We start from the raw sequence: 14012 nt of genomic DNA, 5'->3' as shown, positions 1-14012 counted from the left end.
TTAACACTAGCCTGAGTGGTCGAGATGGATGGACACAGTCAGCCCAAAGCCAGCAAGTGACCCAGCTTTGCGCACTCCTCAGCACACACCTGAATGATGTGGGTCGGAAAGGACCTTAAAATCATGTTGTTCCAACCCTCCGCTATGGGCAGAGATGCCACTCACTAGACCAAGTTGCTCAGGGCCCTATCCAACCTGGCCTGCAACACTTCATGGGATGGGAGTTTACACAGCTTCTTCTTGACACGTGGGTACCACCAAAGCCCTCCTCCACGAGCAGAGGCGTGGCTATCCCAGCAGGTCGCACTGAGCTGGGGGCGCTGGGTTGTCGCCCACGGTGTGAGGTGCCCGGGCTCAGGAGCAGAGGAAGGACAGCCCCTCATCGGAGCCGGCTCCGGCACCGCCCAGGTGACACCTTGTCCCGTCCTCAGGGCCCCTCCTGGCCCCAGCAGGGCCGGTGCGGGCTCCTCCCGCCGCCTGCGGGGAGGGTGGGATGGGGCGCGCCGGCCCCGCCGCCCCCGCCCCCGGCCCGCCCAGCGGGGAAGGAACCGGCTCCTGCCCGGCCCGGTGCCCGGCATACTCCGGCAGCAGCTCTGCGCCCCTGCCGCGGCTATGGAGGCTTTCTGCGGGTCCCGCTTCTGGGTAAGCTTCTCCCTCCTCCCCTTCCTGCCTCGCAGAGGGGCCAGGGCAGCGCCGCGCCCGCTCCGCCCGGGGCTTGCCTTGTGTCCCCCGGGCCGGGCCGGAGCGGGCGCGGGCAGCCCGGTCCGCGGCTGCTGAGGGGCTGGGCAGGACCGTCCCGGAGCCGGCGGTGCGGTGCCTCCCCCGGGCAGGAGCAGCTGAAGGTCCGCTCCGTTCTCTTCGTCCTTCGGCATCTCCACACCGGAGCCAAGACACCCCCCAGAGAGCATCCCACAGGGGACGCAGCTTTCCTGGCATAGTCCGCCTCTGGACCTCACGCTGTTCATCCCGGGGCTCTTCCTTTCTGTTTTAGCGCGTTCTGCTCTTCGGAGCGATTTCCATGACTGGCAGTGTTCCCGTTTCAGTTCTTTGTTACTGCTAGAAGAGGGATGAGTTCGTGGCAGCTGAGGGTGGTCACCAGCCCCGGAGGATTACCGTGACTTCTGTCAGTACTCGGAGCCCTCAGCCCTTTGGAAAGGCTGATTGCAGCGGGCACTGGGTTTGTAAGCACAAAAGTTTGGAAATTGCTGCCATGGTCTGCTCTGATGGTGAGCGTGTGTAAGTGCTGTTACCGGGTTTCCCCAGGGTGGAGCGTGGTGTTTGCCTCTCTGCTGTGTAGGCAGACAGACCATGAGAAGCCATGGGGATCTGAGCACCTATGCAGAATCTGGAACTGCCCCTCAATGAATCAGTTTTTGTGTGTCCCTTTTGTTTTACACTGCTTTAGCTCAAGGGAGATTTTTTTTTTGTCAATTGAGGAGCAGGAATGAAAAGGAATGTCTGAGGTTGTATCACTGCTGGAAAGCTACTACAGGACAATACAAGCAGTTGGCTCCGAGCACTTTATGCTGAGTTCCATCCTCAGATAACTAACTACCTTCCAATATCTGTCCCAATATTACTATTTAAAAGACAAGTTTGGCTCCTAAGCCCCTTGGTTACATTTCTTTGTTTGCATTTAATTTCCAAGTGCTCTGCACTCTCTCTGCTCTCAGCTGGCAGATAAGCTTGCTCAAACAAGTATTTTCATGTATTATTTCTACCATCAACAGTTCTAGAACAGGAACAAGCGCAAACAGATCAGCTCTGCTCCCTGATCTCTTGGCTGCCTCTGGAAGCAGGTCGTGGCTTCTCAAGGAAGGCTGGTAGTGCAACAACTCCTATAGCAGTTTATTGATATGTTAATGTAAATATCCAGATGGATTTCCTGGTTTGCAGAATGAAGTAAGTGTGTCATTCTGTGCTTCGTGCTGTGGTGTTACACTCCTGCACCAGCATGGTGCCCTCTGTGCTGCTCTCTGGGTTATCTGTGCTCTCTGCAGACCCCTTTTCTTTCTTCTTCCACAGTTCCTTGGGGTCAGAACAACTTTTCATCTGCTTAATTGTTTTTAAGAGTGGAACTCAACAACTCTGAGAAGTGTAACACTGTGTCTCCATGACCAGCAGGTTGAACTCAGTGATCACCCTACTTCTGACAGTATTTTCTGTTAGCAGGAGTATACACAGTCCACTGATTTTATAGGATATTTTTAGTGATGACCAGGTAGGAGACAGACACCTTGAATGTGATTTCCTGTGCAAATATGTTGTTCCGTAAGAATACGTAGGTAGGGGCTTCTATCTGAAATCTGCTCACAAAAGTTGGGGATTCTCTTGCTGCATTTGAAGAAGGGAGAACAAGGTGAAAGGCAGTTCCCAGCCTGTACCCTGAACTAATGAATGGTGTCCAGCTTTGCAGTTCAAAACAAGAACTTGATCAAATGTGAACCACTATTAATGTTCAATTGTTCATTAGCTGATGAACTTAGACTCCCCATTTTTTTGTTGAAGAGAATCCAGATATTTTTTTGAAGCTGAATGCCATATTGGTGTCAGTTTTAAAACTGTTCAGAGCGAAAGGAAACATGCTGTTCCAATTTAAACAGTTCTTTGTTTTGGAGTTTAAATCAACTACAATACTTTTCTGTTGAAAGAGGATCAGAAAAAAAACCTGAAATAGTTCAGAATTAGCTCAGGAAAATGTTAATCTTGAAATATATCAACTTAAACAGATGATTGATTTATGTTGGGGTTTTTTGGCTTATTGGAAGTTTTAAGGTTTCAATTCCTCACCCTGATTCAGGGTGGGGAATTTTGCTGGAAATTTTGCTGGTTGCATTTTTGTGGGTTTTTTTTTTTTGCAGAGGCAAAATAATTTCCTGTTTAACACATTTCAGAAATAAGAAATGAAAGGGAACACTGTAGATCACATTGGAAATCTATAAAAGCGTTTAGCTTCCAGCTACTTTACCTGTTGAACATAGAATCAGCAAATTGCTAATACAAATGTAGATTACTTATATATTAGGTTATTTATATATAGAAGAGGAACAACTGGAATATTATGTTTTCATAATGCATTATGAACAGTCTCTTCATCTGAACACTTGGAATCATACTGTCTACTTCAGCTGTTAATATCTAGCAGCAGTGTTCCCGGGATAATGCCTTTGGGGAGGAGATGAATGTGGTAGCACATGCCCACACAAGGCAGGCCTTTGGTGTGTTCTTAACCAGTGCCCATAATTACCTCCTATTTATTGTGTCACATATTTGCTGTGTGATAGTAAGAGTGCTAAATAGGTGTGCCAGTTAACGTGACCCACAATCTCCATTTTGAGAAGCAGATACCAGTGAATTACCACTTTTTTGTTGCTTTTATCTTCCACTGTAGTAAAACATGAGTGGCTTCTTTGAGTGGAGAGCAAAGTGATCTCCTGGGCAGTGCTTGCTACACAAGTGTTTCAGCCTAGTGATTAAAGAGCACAAACTTGAAAAAAACTGAATTCTGTTCCAGTGGAGAGAAACCTTGTCTTTCTGCAGCTCAGCCTCTCTGAGTAAGAAATGGCACAGTGACTGCTGTGGGATTAAAACATTAGGTGCTCAGCACTGCTGTTGAGTAATGTTGGGATGAGGGGCAAATAAACACCTTGGTCTGCAGACAAGCAAAGTGCCTGGGCTTTAACCAGCACCTTGTGTTTTGGGTGGTGTGGCTTTTTTAACAGCATAAATGGGAAATGAGAGAACAAGTGAAAGAATATTTCAAAGAGGAGACCAGAATTTCTCAGTTCCTTTTGATACTGCTCAGCTGACAGCCCGGTTTCCTTCCTCTCTCTGTGTCTTGGTATCCTGACAAATGTCTTATTTTTCCCCATCCCATGTGGAGTGCTGGCTCCTTGTTCATCCAGAGTCTCTTGGGTAGTCCAGCAGGAAATTGCAGCAACTCTCAAGAGTAAGCAATACTTCAGTCTTGGCTTTGTGATAGTCCTGTACAAAGCACCCCTTTAACATTTAGGTTCATGGGTATTCCTTCACCTTGAGTCATTCTGTTAAATTTTGGTGGACTTGGGCTAAAGGTCATACTGCTCTCTGAACCAGCAGAGCAGGAAAATGCATTGCCAAAGTGCCAAAAGTTTCCCTTCTGCATAACTTCCTCTTTTGCTGCATCATGTTTAATTTTTTTGTAGTTGAAGGTGACTCAGGGTAGCTGTAGTAAGGCAGAAATATTTCTTTCAAGGAAAATGACAAATAGTGTACACTTGTAGCATGTATGCAAGTCTGTTTAAACCCCCCTCACAACTTACGTGATTTGTCCCTAAATTAATACTAAAACATTTAATTTTAACAATTCTATTATATTTTCAGCTAAATCAGTGTTAGCAGAGGATGAGTGAAGCAGAAGGTGATAGGAGATCACTGCCAAGGAAGGATCCTGCAGTCGGGCAGTATGGTCCAGACTGGCTGTTGTTTATATTTTAGCTTCCCCTTCTGCCACCCTGTGCTAAACACAGAATGTTCAGTGTTTATAGATACTTAAACATGAAACAGATCTTTATGTAATCTTTGTTAACTGCATCCAACTTCAGCTGAATCCCACTCCTATAAATTTCTTCACAAATAACTGCCTGAGGTACCTGTGTTCTTTCTCATGTTAGGTGGGCGATCAAACTAGGTGATTTTATTAACCTCTTCAGACATCAAATCTGTGAATTTATGCTCTCTCGAAAGGGTAGCTGGGTTGGCAACATCCTGAATTAAAAATCAATTAAGTACTCAAGCTCAAATTCTCCAAGATTTTCAGAATTTTGACACGAGTTGGATGGCAGCTGTTGCTAATTGATTTGGGCCAGAGATTTTCAATGTCAGAAGCAGTATAAATACAAATATTTAGCATTGGATTTGGAGTATTAGCCAGGACCTGATACTGTTCATCTGTGTGTGAATGGCAAGACTGTATAGTCAGATAGCCTGGATTTGACACTCTTTGGGAAAGACAAAGTATGGATCTGGGAGCTGTGGGCAAAACCTGATACCGCTGGAAGCTGCCAGTGTCAAGTGAGTCCTTTGGTGACATTGTCAATTAATGAAACTCTTCAACTTTGAACACAACTGTTCCTCTCTGGGCCACTTTAGCTTACATGACACAGCTGGTAGCTGTGGTGTCTGGGACTTTGGAATGCTATAAAGTTTGCCTCCTGAAAAGAAATTATACTGGAACTAAATCCAAGTTACACAAGGAGCTCCTTAAAATGTAGCTAAAATTTAATCAATGTACTTTGGAATATGAAGCATTTTGAGATGGGCCTCACCTACCTGGTAGGCAAATTGCTGTGTCATGGGAGAGATAACCCTTTCCTCTCAACATGTGCAAGTTTTTAATGTATTAAAATAAGGAGACTATTAGTGTTTAAATCTGGGGTTTTTTTTTTTAATTTTAAAAAATTCTTTTGAAAAACATATTAAATGAGGTGTTTGATTTTCCCAGTAAGTTCTTCCTTGATTTGTCTCCTAATCCCTCCTTGACTGTGTTGGGCCATTATCCACTTGCAAAGTCCTTGGCTGAGCTTGTGGAGAGCAGAGTGGCCATGAGCCAGAGATCTTCCCAGGAACGTGCCCAGGCTTTTGACCAACCAACAGCCCTGATTCCATGCTGGGCCTGTGTGAGCTGGCATCTTGTCCCTGTGCTAATCTCGTGGCAGCATGAGAGGTGAAGTCAGTGCAATAAAATTTAGATAATTTACAGTAATGTCACGTGCCAGTGTCATAAAGCCCTGAATTAGAACAGAATGAAGAGTGAAGAAGATAAAGAAGAGAAACTGTTTCATGGGAGTTATTTGAATAGTCAAAAGTTACTTAGTTTCAGAAAAAATATCTTGTTTTCCTCTCTGAAACTGAGAATGCATTTGACATTTGTGCAATTAAAAGAAAAATTCTCTCTTCTTCCCCCTAGGTGAATGATTTTTATTCTAAAATATCTTGCAACTGCTCTCAGAGCAGCACTGATGGCAATTTTTCTGTGCCGATCCTTTTTGTTAGTATACATCAGCCCAGCTGAATGGGGTGGCTTAAAATCCATTACAGTGGGACTGTGTCATTCACAGCTGTTTGAGCTGTTCCTGTCTCTTCAGGTGAGCTACATTTATGATGATACTTTTAATTAACCCAATTCCTTTAACTGAAAGGAGATGGGATGGCTTAAAGCAAGTATATTTCCCCTCACCCCCCAGCCAGTATCACACTTGTCTGCAACAGGGCACCCCACTCCTTTACTGGTGCTTGCGCAAGACCATGGGAAAAGCCGTCAGTGATGCCAGCAACAGGAAGTTTTCTCCCCAGCAGTACAGAGCTTTGGTCAGTTTTAAAAGACAGTTGGGAACTTTCTTGTGTAGGAACAATCCTGTTTCATTTTCTTCTCAATCCTGCTTTGAATTCTTGAGCATTTTTACCTGAATGGTTGCACCATGCCCTCCCCTCCACAGGTAAAAAATGTCCCTCTGTCCAAGCAGGAGGACTGAGTGTTACTGAAACAGCTGAAGTAGATGGATTTTACTTTCACTTTAGGTGTATGTTGTCTTAGATCCATATACATATAGTGTGGTCTCCTTCACTATCTCCCTGAAGAATGTTGTTACCTCTTGCTTTTGCCAGGTGGGGGAAAAGTTGTTGTGTAATCATGAGCAAGAATTGAGTTGTGCTGCAGCCACTCGGGGTTAATGGAGCATCCAACTCCTTCTGTAAGCTGACACTGTTCCTTTGGAAATGTAAATGGGTGATGGTCTGAAAAGTCCATATGAAACTGGCACTCTTCTGGAGGCCTGGAGCTCTATCCACTGGCCTTTGTACTCTAAAATGACTATTAGAGTTGGTCCCAAAGAATTTATTAACAGGGACCAAGCAGAGGAGATGGACAACAGGTAGAAAAGGGAGGTGACATGGAGAGGTTGAGATGAAGTTTGTACTGTAGCTGAGATTGAGCCCTGGTAGTTTTTAGTGTTGCGGTTCAGATCCACTCTCATTCACTGGCAGGAGGCAGCGTGGTAGAGCCAAGAAAAAGACATCCTTTTTATTTCTTTCCTTTCCTTTTGATATTTTTCCTTATTTATTTTATTATTCCCAGGCTGTGGAAGTGAAAGTCCCTGGCAGGGTATTGACCATACCTAAGGGCAAAAGGTCAGGAAGAGTCTGCTTTGCATTTTAATTCCCACTAAGGATATGTTCTGCACGAGAAACCATTCCCATGTTAATGTACCACAGGGATGCATTGTTGCTTTCGGTTATTCACTTCCCTGTCTTCCATACTGGATGTGTACCTTCCTGGCCAGCTTTCCAGTTTGATTGTTAATCTCCTACAACATGCAAACCAGTGATAACTGACATGGAATTACTGATAAGGTTTCTGTGGCCTTGGGTAGGGTGTGAATGACGTCAACCCAAATGCCTTCACCTTTCAGCAGATAAAGGTAGGGTTTGTGTTTCCTGTGCTTTTCACCATTCTTTTGGAGCTTCTAGAGAGCAGCATGTATTAATGTATCTGTTCAAAGGAGAGAACTGTTTGACACTGCAGAGATGCTGTAAGTCTTCCCTAGGGTTTGCATGCTCTCTGTTGCTGTTTGAGGAACATTGCTGCAGTATCAGTGATGCCTCAAGATTTTAGCTTTTATATTTTTCTGATCCTGTACTGCATTAATGTAGAGCTCTGAACTCCATACAGAGTGTTAGTAAGATCTCTTCACGTTTTGGTCAAACAATCCTTCCAGGCCTGAGAACCAAGGACACTACAGCCTCAGGCCTGTATAAACAAAAGTGAGCTGAGGGGGAACAAACTGGGGGAATACGACTTCACTACCTGAAGCTGTAATTGGACAATTAACCTCTGATATCTAAATAGACCAAACTTATATCTGCCCAAAAAACTCGTGACCATTGTCCATCTTGGGTGTAGCCTCTGTGAGGCTTTTGCACTGCCCAAGGTGTATCTGTTGAAGGCCCTTAATAAATACCTACTTTATTCTCTTAACTCTGTCTAGCCTCTGTTCTAGGTAGGCATTCCAAGGCATCATCAGCAATTATTTTTACTGCTGGGTAAAACCAGCGTGAGGCAGCTTTATTTTAAGCTTCTGTAGTGGAGTAGGAGTTGATTTAGACTTAAACTCAATACCAGAACTCCAGCTGGTCTTTTTCAGCAGGCTTCTATAACATCATCTGGGGATTTTGGGAAAGGGACAGACAGGAATTTCCCTGCCTCTGTTTTGCAGCCAAGTTTTAGGCTATTTGTTCTTTAAATGCTGTAATGGATGATGTGCAGGAAGCCCAAGATACGTGGCACTGAACTTTTATTTCTTTTAAAGGCATTATCAGTTTCAAGGATGGCTTTTTCAATAGCAATGTTCTTTTCCAGAGGGGAGAATGTAATGGAAAGTACTAAGTATTAGAGCAGATTTAATGCTGCTCAGAGCTTCCCCTGTTGAACACCTTCCCTTAATTGAAGATCATGTATTTAAAACTAGTCATTTAAATGCAAGTCCTGCTGCCCAGATTGCCCCTAATACAAGAATTGTGTTTATCCAAAGACAGACTGGAGTGATGGGTGTGAGTGAAAGCTGTGGCAAGGGCCCCTGTCAATGATACCCTAAAGTGATCAGGAGAAAGCCCCACTAATTTGTAGGTTTTGGACTCCAACAGACCCCTTTTCTGCTGTGAAGCTGTAACAAGCATCTCTGATCTTCTCCCATGGGTGTTTGCATTGTATTTAAGTACTAGAGGATTAAGTAAATCATGTGCCCAGGGAGTTCAGCATAGTGGTCTGGTGATTTCTGCAGTACTGTATCTCACCAGCATCCAAGGATCCTGCATCCAGGGGCGCGCTGCTGCATTTGGCAGTCAGGGGAAGCCACAGAGCACAGTGAGTCTGGATTAATAATAGGTCACAGGTTATTGTCCTCAACACTTGCTTGTGGGTAAGTGGGATGACAGCAATGCTGGCTGGGATGGACATGCTGGCTCTTGTGGTTTCTCTGGGATGAGTTTTGTGGAGAAAATTGTGTTTCCCAACATTTGCTGCTGAGTACTTCCTCTTCTGAGGGAGAAGTGCCTGTTGCTAGGTCACCACAACCCCGGGTCACAGAGCTGCCTGCAGAGTGTTTTCAGTGGGCTGTCAGTGAAGGGCAGAGCTGTGGTGTCCAGGGAAAGGTGAGTAGCTCTCAGGAGAGCACAGAGCCACGAGCCAAGGAGCAGGGGTGCTCCCCAACATCAGTGTGTTAGACCTCTTTCACCTGCAAGTCCAAAGAAAACCCTTACACCCAGACAGTCCAAGGTGGGTATTTTCACCCTCAACCAGAACAGGACACAAGAAACATTTCAATTTGCTCTGTTTCCCAGGACAGAGTTCAGAAAGGCAAAGCCAGATGAAAGCAGGAGCCTTGAAGATGGGAGGCCGAGAGCTGGTGTGCCCCTCCAGCCGTTGCTTCTTGTGTTTGTTCTGCAGGGTGGAGTTCCATAACTTTACTGCTGCCTTGAAGGGTATTTAGCAATATGTGACAAAGTTGGCTTGGTCAGGAGAGATTGTATTGAACCTTTGTGTCGTATTCTGACTCAAAATGATTTGTTTAGGGTTGGAGTTGTTGCTGGAATACACACTGTCAGTGTGGTGATTTATAAAGTTGTAAAGTAGAACTTCCAGGTCTGTGAAGACAGATCCTGCTTGATAAAAAACACAACTAGAAGACTCCCTGATTTAAAAGTAATAATAATTCATTGTAGAGTCCCTGCTACATGAAACATACATGGTTTAACTCCAGCCAGAAGCAGCTGCTCACTAATCCCTTCCACTTCCCTGCTGGGATGGGAGAAGACTTCTAATAAAGGTAAATCCCATGGGTTGAGGTAAGAACAGTTTAATAATCAAAATAAAATATAATTATAATAACATTATTGTAATGCAAAGAGAGACAACAAAAGAGACACAGAACAATATATCAGCTACTAGGGAGAAAATAAATAAAAGTTTATTTTATAAAAGAAATACTTAAGAACTCTATCCCAGGACACATAGCAACATTAGCCCACTCCAGTCTGGTCTCAGGGGGAGCAAGTTATTTGTATAGAGTTCAACTACTTAAGTGTTTTGGGCACTGTGTCTTCTAACAGAGACCCCTCTCCTATTCAGTATGGGAGCAGTCTGCTCTCAGACCAGAAGCAGATCCTTACAGAAACAGATCTTTTTCGGGAAAGCTTATTTATCTGATCCAGAATGGAACTGGACCTGGAAAAACATTACCAAAAAGCCAGTAGTCAGTCCTCTCCTTCAGCCCACATCCCCTGTTCCCATGTGCTATGGAAGCAGGAGGTTCTTGTTGGCCATCACATGGACATGGGTACTCCTTCCTGTAGTTTCACATAACTTTGGAAAGGTTCCACTTTTATTCTCAGGGATAATTCTACCGAATCTCAAAATCTTACCTTTTTTTTTCTTTTTTTGGGGGGGGAGGAGGACAGAATTTTTGTTTTCTAGCCAGCTGCATTTTTACATTCAGAAGTGCAAACCCTTTGCCTTGTTTAAATAAGAGTAAATGCAAACCTTCCAATGGCTTGGCAGCCCTGCAGTCTCTGTCTTGGATACAATAGGCAGCTTGTGTTCAGTTCAGAAGTTAATGGACGTCTGGGGCTGTTTCTAGGTTGCTGTCAGACAGAAAGCTATTTGTGGACGTTTTGGTCTTATAGGAAAGGTTTAAATTAAAAAGGGGGGGTGGGGTTCCTCTCAATATCCTTTCCCTTAAACAGAATCGTTTTATTCTGTGCTTCAGTCATTGCTATTCTTCATCTGCTTTCCTTTTCCAGGATATTTTCCAATAAGCAAAAGGAACACAATTGCAAACATGCTCAAGACATTGCTAAACCACATGCAATTTAAAGAGGAAATTAGTATTTTGTTGAATAAATGAGAGTAGATAAGCTCCTATTTGGGAACTAAAGAGCTCCAAACTTCTACAGGGCATCTCCTGCCCCAGGCAGGGTAGCTGCTAGAGGAGCTTATTATATTAAGAGATGCTGAAATGTTTTGATGATGAGCCAAAAAATGGGTGCTCTTTAAATGTTATTTATTTTGGTGCCATAGACCTGCTCGCTGGAGGAAAACAGAAATAGTTTGAATGTGGGGCTGGAGTTTTGTTTCGTTTTGATCTTGTGTTTGAATTGCTATGTAATTGCCCCTGTGTTGTTGATTTGTGGCTGAAGGTTGCCCGAGGTCTGAACAAACCTGTTGAGGTAATTGGGGCTGTTTTTATTCTGCTGGCCCGTGCTGGGTGCCTGAGTGCCTCCAAAAAAAGCCATTTCTTGGCCGGAAAGGCAGCAGCTGCGCAAAGGGCACAGTTCAGATGTGGAGCTGATGGAGTTGTGCCAACTTTCACTACTGCCAAAGCTGAAGCACTGAACTACAAATGTGTCAGTTCAGCCAAACTGTCCTGCACCCAGCCAAGGTTTTGTCTCATTACACTTAACAAGCTCATTCATGTGTTTGTGGACGAGTTCAGAGATGCACATGCCTTCTGACAGATCAACAGTGAAATGGAAAGATTCTCTGCAGATTGTGGCTCTTCAGTTCTAAAATCAACCACTGCTTTCAGCATTCAATCTCTTTTGTGTTGGCAAACAGAAGAAGGACTGGAAATACTTTGAGGAATTGATTTTCAGAGCAGTCTGTCACAAGGGATGAGAAGTGGCTCAGTGAAACTGAAACACTTCTGCAGAGAGCTCACACTCAAAAATAATTAAATAAATTGTTGTAGTGCAGAGATAAGGTATATTTGAACCAGGGATATCTTAGTTTTGTCTAATTAATTCTTGTTAATTACACTACAACAAAGTCATTTTACATTCCCTGCAAATAGGTATTTATCTACCACATGTAAGATGACACATCAGAAAAAAACACACGCAAAATCCAAGTTGTGAATTTCCAGGAGGTTTGAATAAAACCAAGTTCCCCTTCACCGTACTGAAAATTTTATTTTAGTCTGAACTTGTGTAACTGTGTTTTCAGGCAGTGCATTCAAATCTGTAGGTACTAGTGCATATGTGGCTTATGGTGCCCAGGATCACAGCTGCAAAGCATTACTTGAAATGTTTCCAAAAAAACCTGATTCCTACCTGCATGTTCAGTACATTCCTTTTGCCTTTGTTTAGAATAGGGAAGTAATTAAATTTGGAACCATATGAGTTAGAAGGACAAAGTGTTAGTCATAAATGGAGGGGATTTTCCCAGGTCAGCATAGGGTTGGTCTAAATCTGATCCTTTTGTCCAGTGCTGGACGTTCTTGCTGGATGAGTTCTCAGGTGGAGGATTTTTCCTCAAGAGCTTTTTTTACCAGAGGCAATCCAGGCTGGAATGCCTGGGGAACATGGTGTTAATCAGCACCTGTAACTAAGCCTCAGCAAAGACAGAAACGAAAGGGGATTGTCTGCTACAAAATGCATATCCATCTCTGAAATACAGTAGGGCAGAAATCCTTCTCTTTTAGGTTTTGCCCTATTTATAGCTGTACTTAGCCCTTTCACTAGAGCAGATTAACCACAAGTGCTTGGGGTAGGTATTTTGGGAAAGCTCTTACTTAGTCAATGTGCTAACTCCATCAGGATCTGCATACAACTTCATTCAAGCCGATATTCCAGTTGGCAGCACTTCTGCCCCTCTGTTAATAAATGTGTCTCGTCCTTCTTCCAGGACTCAAACCTTACAGTGCACACGGATAACCCAGACCTAACACCATGTTTCCAGAACACTATCCTGGCGTGGATCCCCAGCATTTACCTGTGGAGTGCTTTACCCTTTTACCTTCTCTACCTGAAGCGCAACAAACGAGGTTACATCGTGCTGTCCGTGCTGAGCAGGTTCAAGATGGTGAGAGCTCTTTGCAGTGTCTCACGTGCCATGTAGACTTCATTTTTATAAGTTCAGCATCCAAGGAAGTGCTGCAGTAGGGTTTAAACTAATTTCCCTGTGATTTATCATAGTGAAGAGCTGGCTCATAGGAACAAGCAGTGTACATACAGATCTCTGAGGAAGGAAATCCATCCTAGGAGCTCAACTTTCTGGGTGGAGGGAAGAACTGATTGCTCTGCCTTGAGCAATCCCCCTTTGTGAGCCAAAATTGTGCTGCTTCACCCTTAATTAATGTTTAAACCACTGAAAGCTGCAAACCAGATGTTTAGGTTGGTCTAGTGGGAATTGTATCTCTTTGTGAAAGAAAGTAAGCATGAGAAGGGTTTTTTCAAGCCGCCGTCTCCACGCAATAGCAACGTGGTTTCATCTGCACCTTGTGCTTAAAATGTTCCTGGTGTCAGCAGCCCCTCAGGTCTGTGAGTGGCTGGATCTAAGAAAAGCAAGAAAGTCGCTTTCTATAGGCCATTAAATAACTTGGGTTATTCTTGCAGAAGAATACCAGGCTTCTGCCTCAGGCCATATCTACCTTTACTCTGGACGCTGCCAGTGTTTCCAGTCAAAACTAAATAGGAGGGGAAATCCAGGCAAATACATTAGTCATTCTGCTGGTTGTGATTGCAAATCTCTCAGAAAGGAGTTGAGATGAAATCCTTGGTTTGAATGCAGTGGGACAGTTCATCAGACTGCAGCTGATCAGTGCTGTGGTTGTGTTTACACAGCTTTGTTTTGATGGGAATCTGTGAATCAGAATGGGATTTTTTTTTTAGCTCTCTGACCGCCCCTGGAGAGGGGTTTACCAAATGCTGTTTCTGTTTGCCTCCTCTCAGCTGTTCGGTGTCCTGCTGTGGTGTGTGAGCTGGGCAGATCTCTTCTACTCCTTCCACGAGCTCCTGCAAAACAGAACCCCTCCACCGGTCTATTTTATAACTCCGCTGGTCATTGGCATCACTGTGGTTTGTAGCTGTTTCTGTTCATTATGACCAGTGACTTTTTCTTAGAATATAACTTTTTCTTAGACAGATGAAGGATGAAGAGCCCCTTTGCCTTCATTGCCTTATCTGGACCTCTTCTAACTGAA

General features: G+C 44.1%; 1 protein-coding gene across 1 annotated transcript in view; it reads left to right on the top strand.

The window, feature by feature from the left end:
- Window positions 1-493: 493 nt before the first annotated feature.
- ABCC3 (ATP binding cassette subfamily C member 3) overlaps window positions 494-14012 on the top strand; it is a 46629-nt gene continuing 33110 nt past the window's right edge. Inside the window, 4 exon segments of the mRNA XM_066200884.1 lie at window positions 494-554; window positions 557-642; window positions 12716-12892; window positions 13762-13887. Coding sequence (XP_066056981.1) covers window positions 494-554; window positions 557-642; window positions 12716-12892; window positions 13762-13887 — 450 coding nt within the window.

The sequence above is a fragment of the Chamaea fasciata genome, unplaced genomic scaffold, assembly GCF_029207755.1.
Source record: "Chamaea fasciata isolate MVZ Bird 193981 ecotype frontalis unplaced genomic scaffold, bChaFas1.0.hap1 SCAF_19, whole genome shotgun sequence".
In the NCBI taxonomy this organism is placed as follows: domain Eukaryota; kingdom Metazoa; phylum Chordata; class Aves; order Passeriformes; family Sylviidae; genus Chamaea; species Chamaea fasciata.
This window is presented reverse-complemented; position numbering and strand designations above follow the sequence as displayed.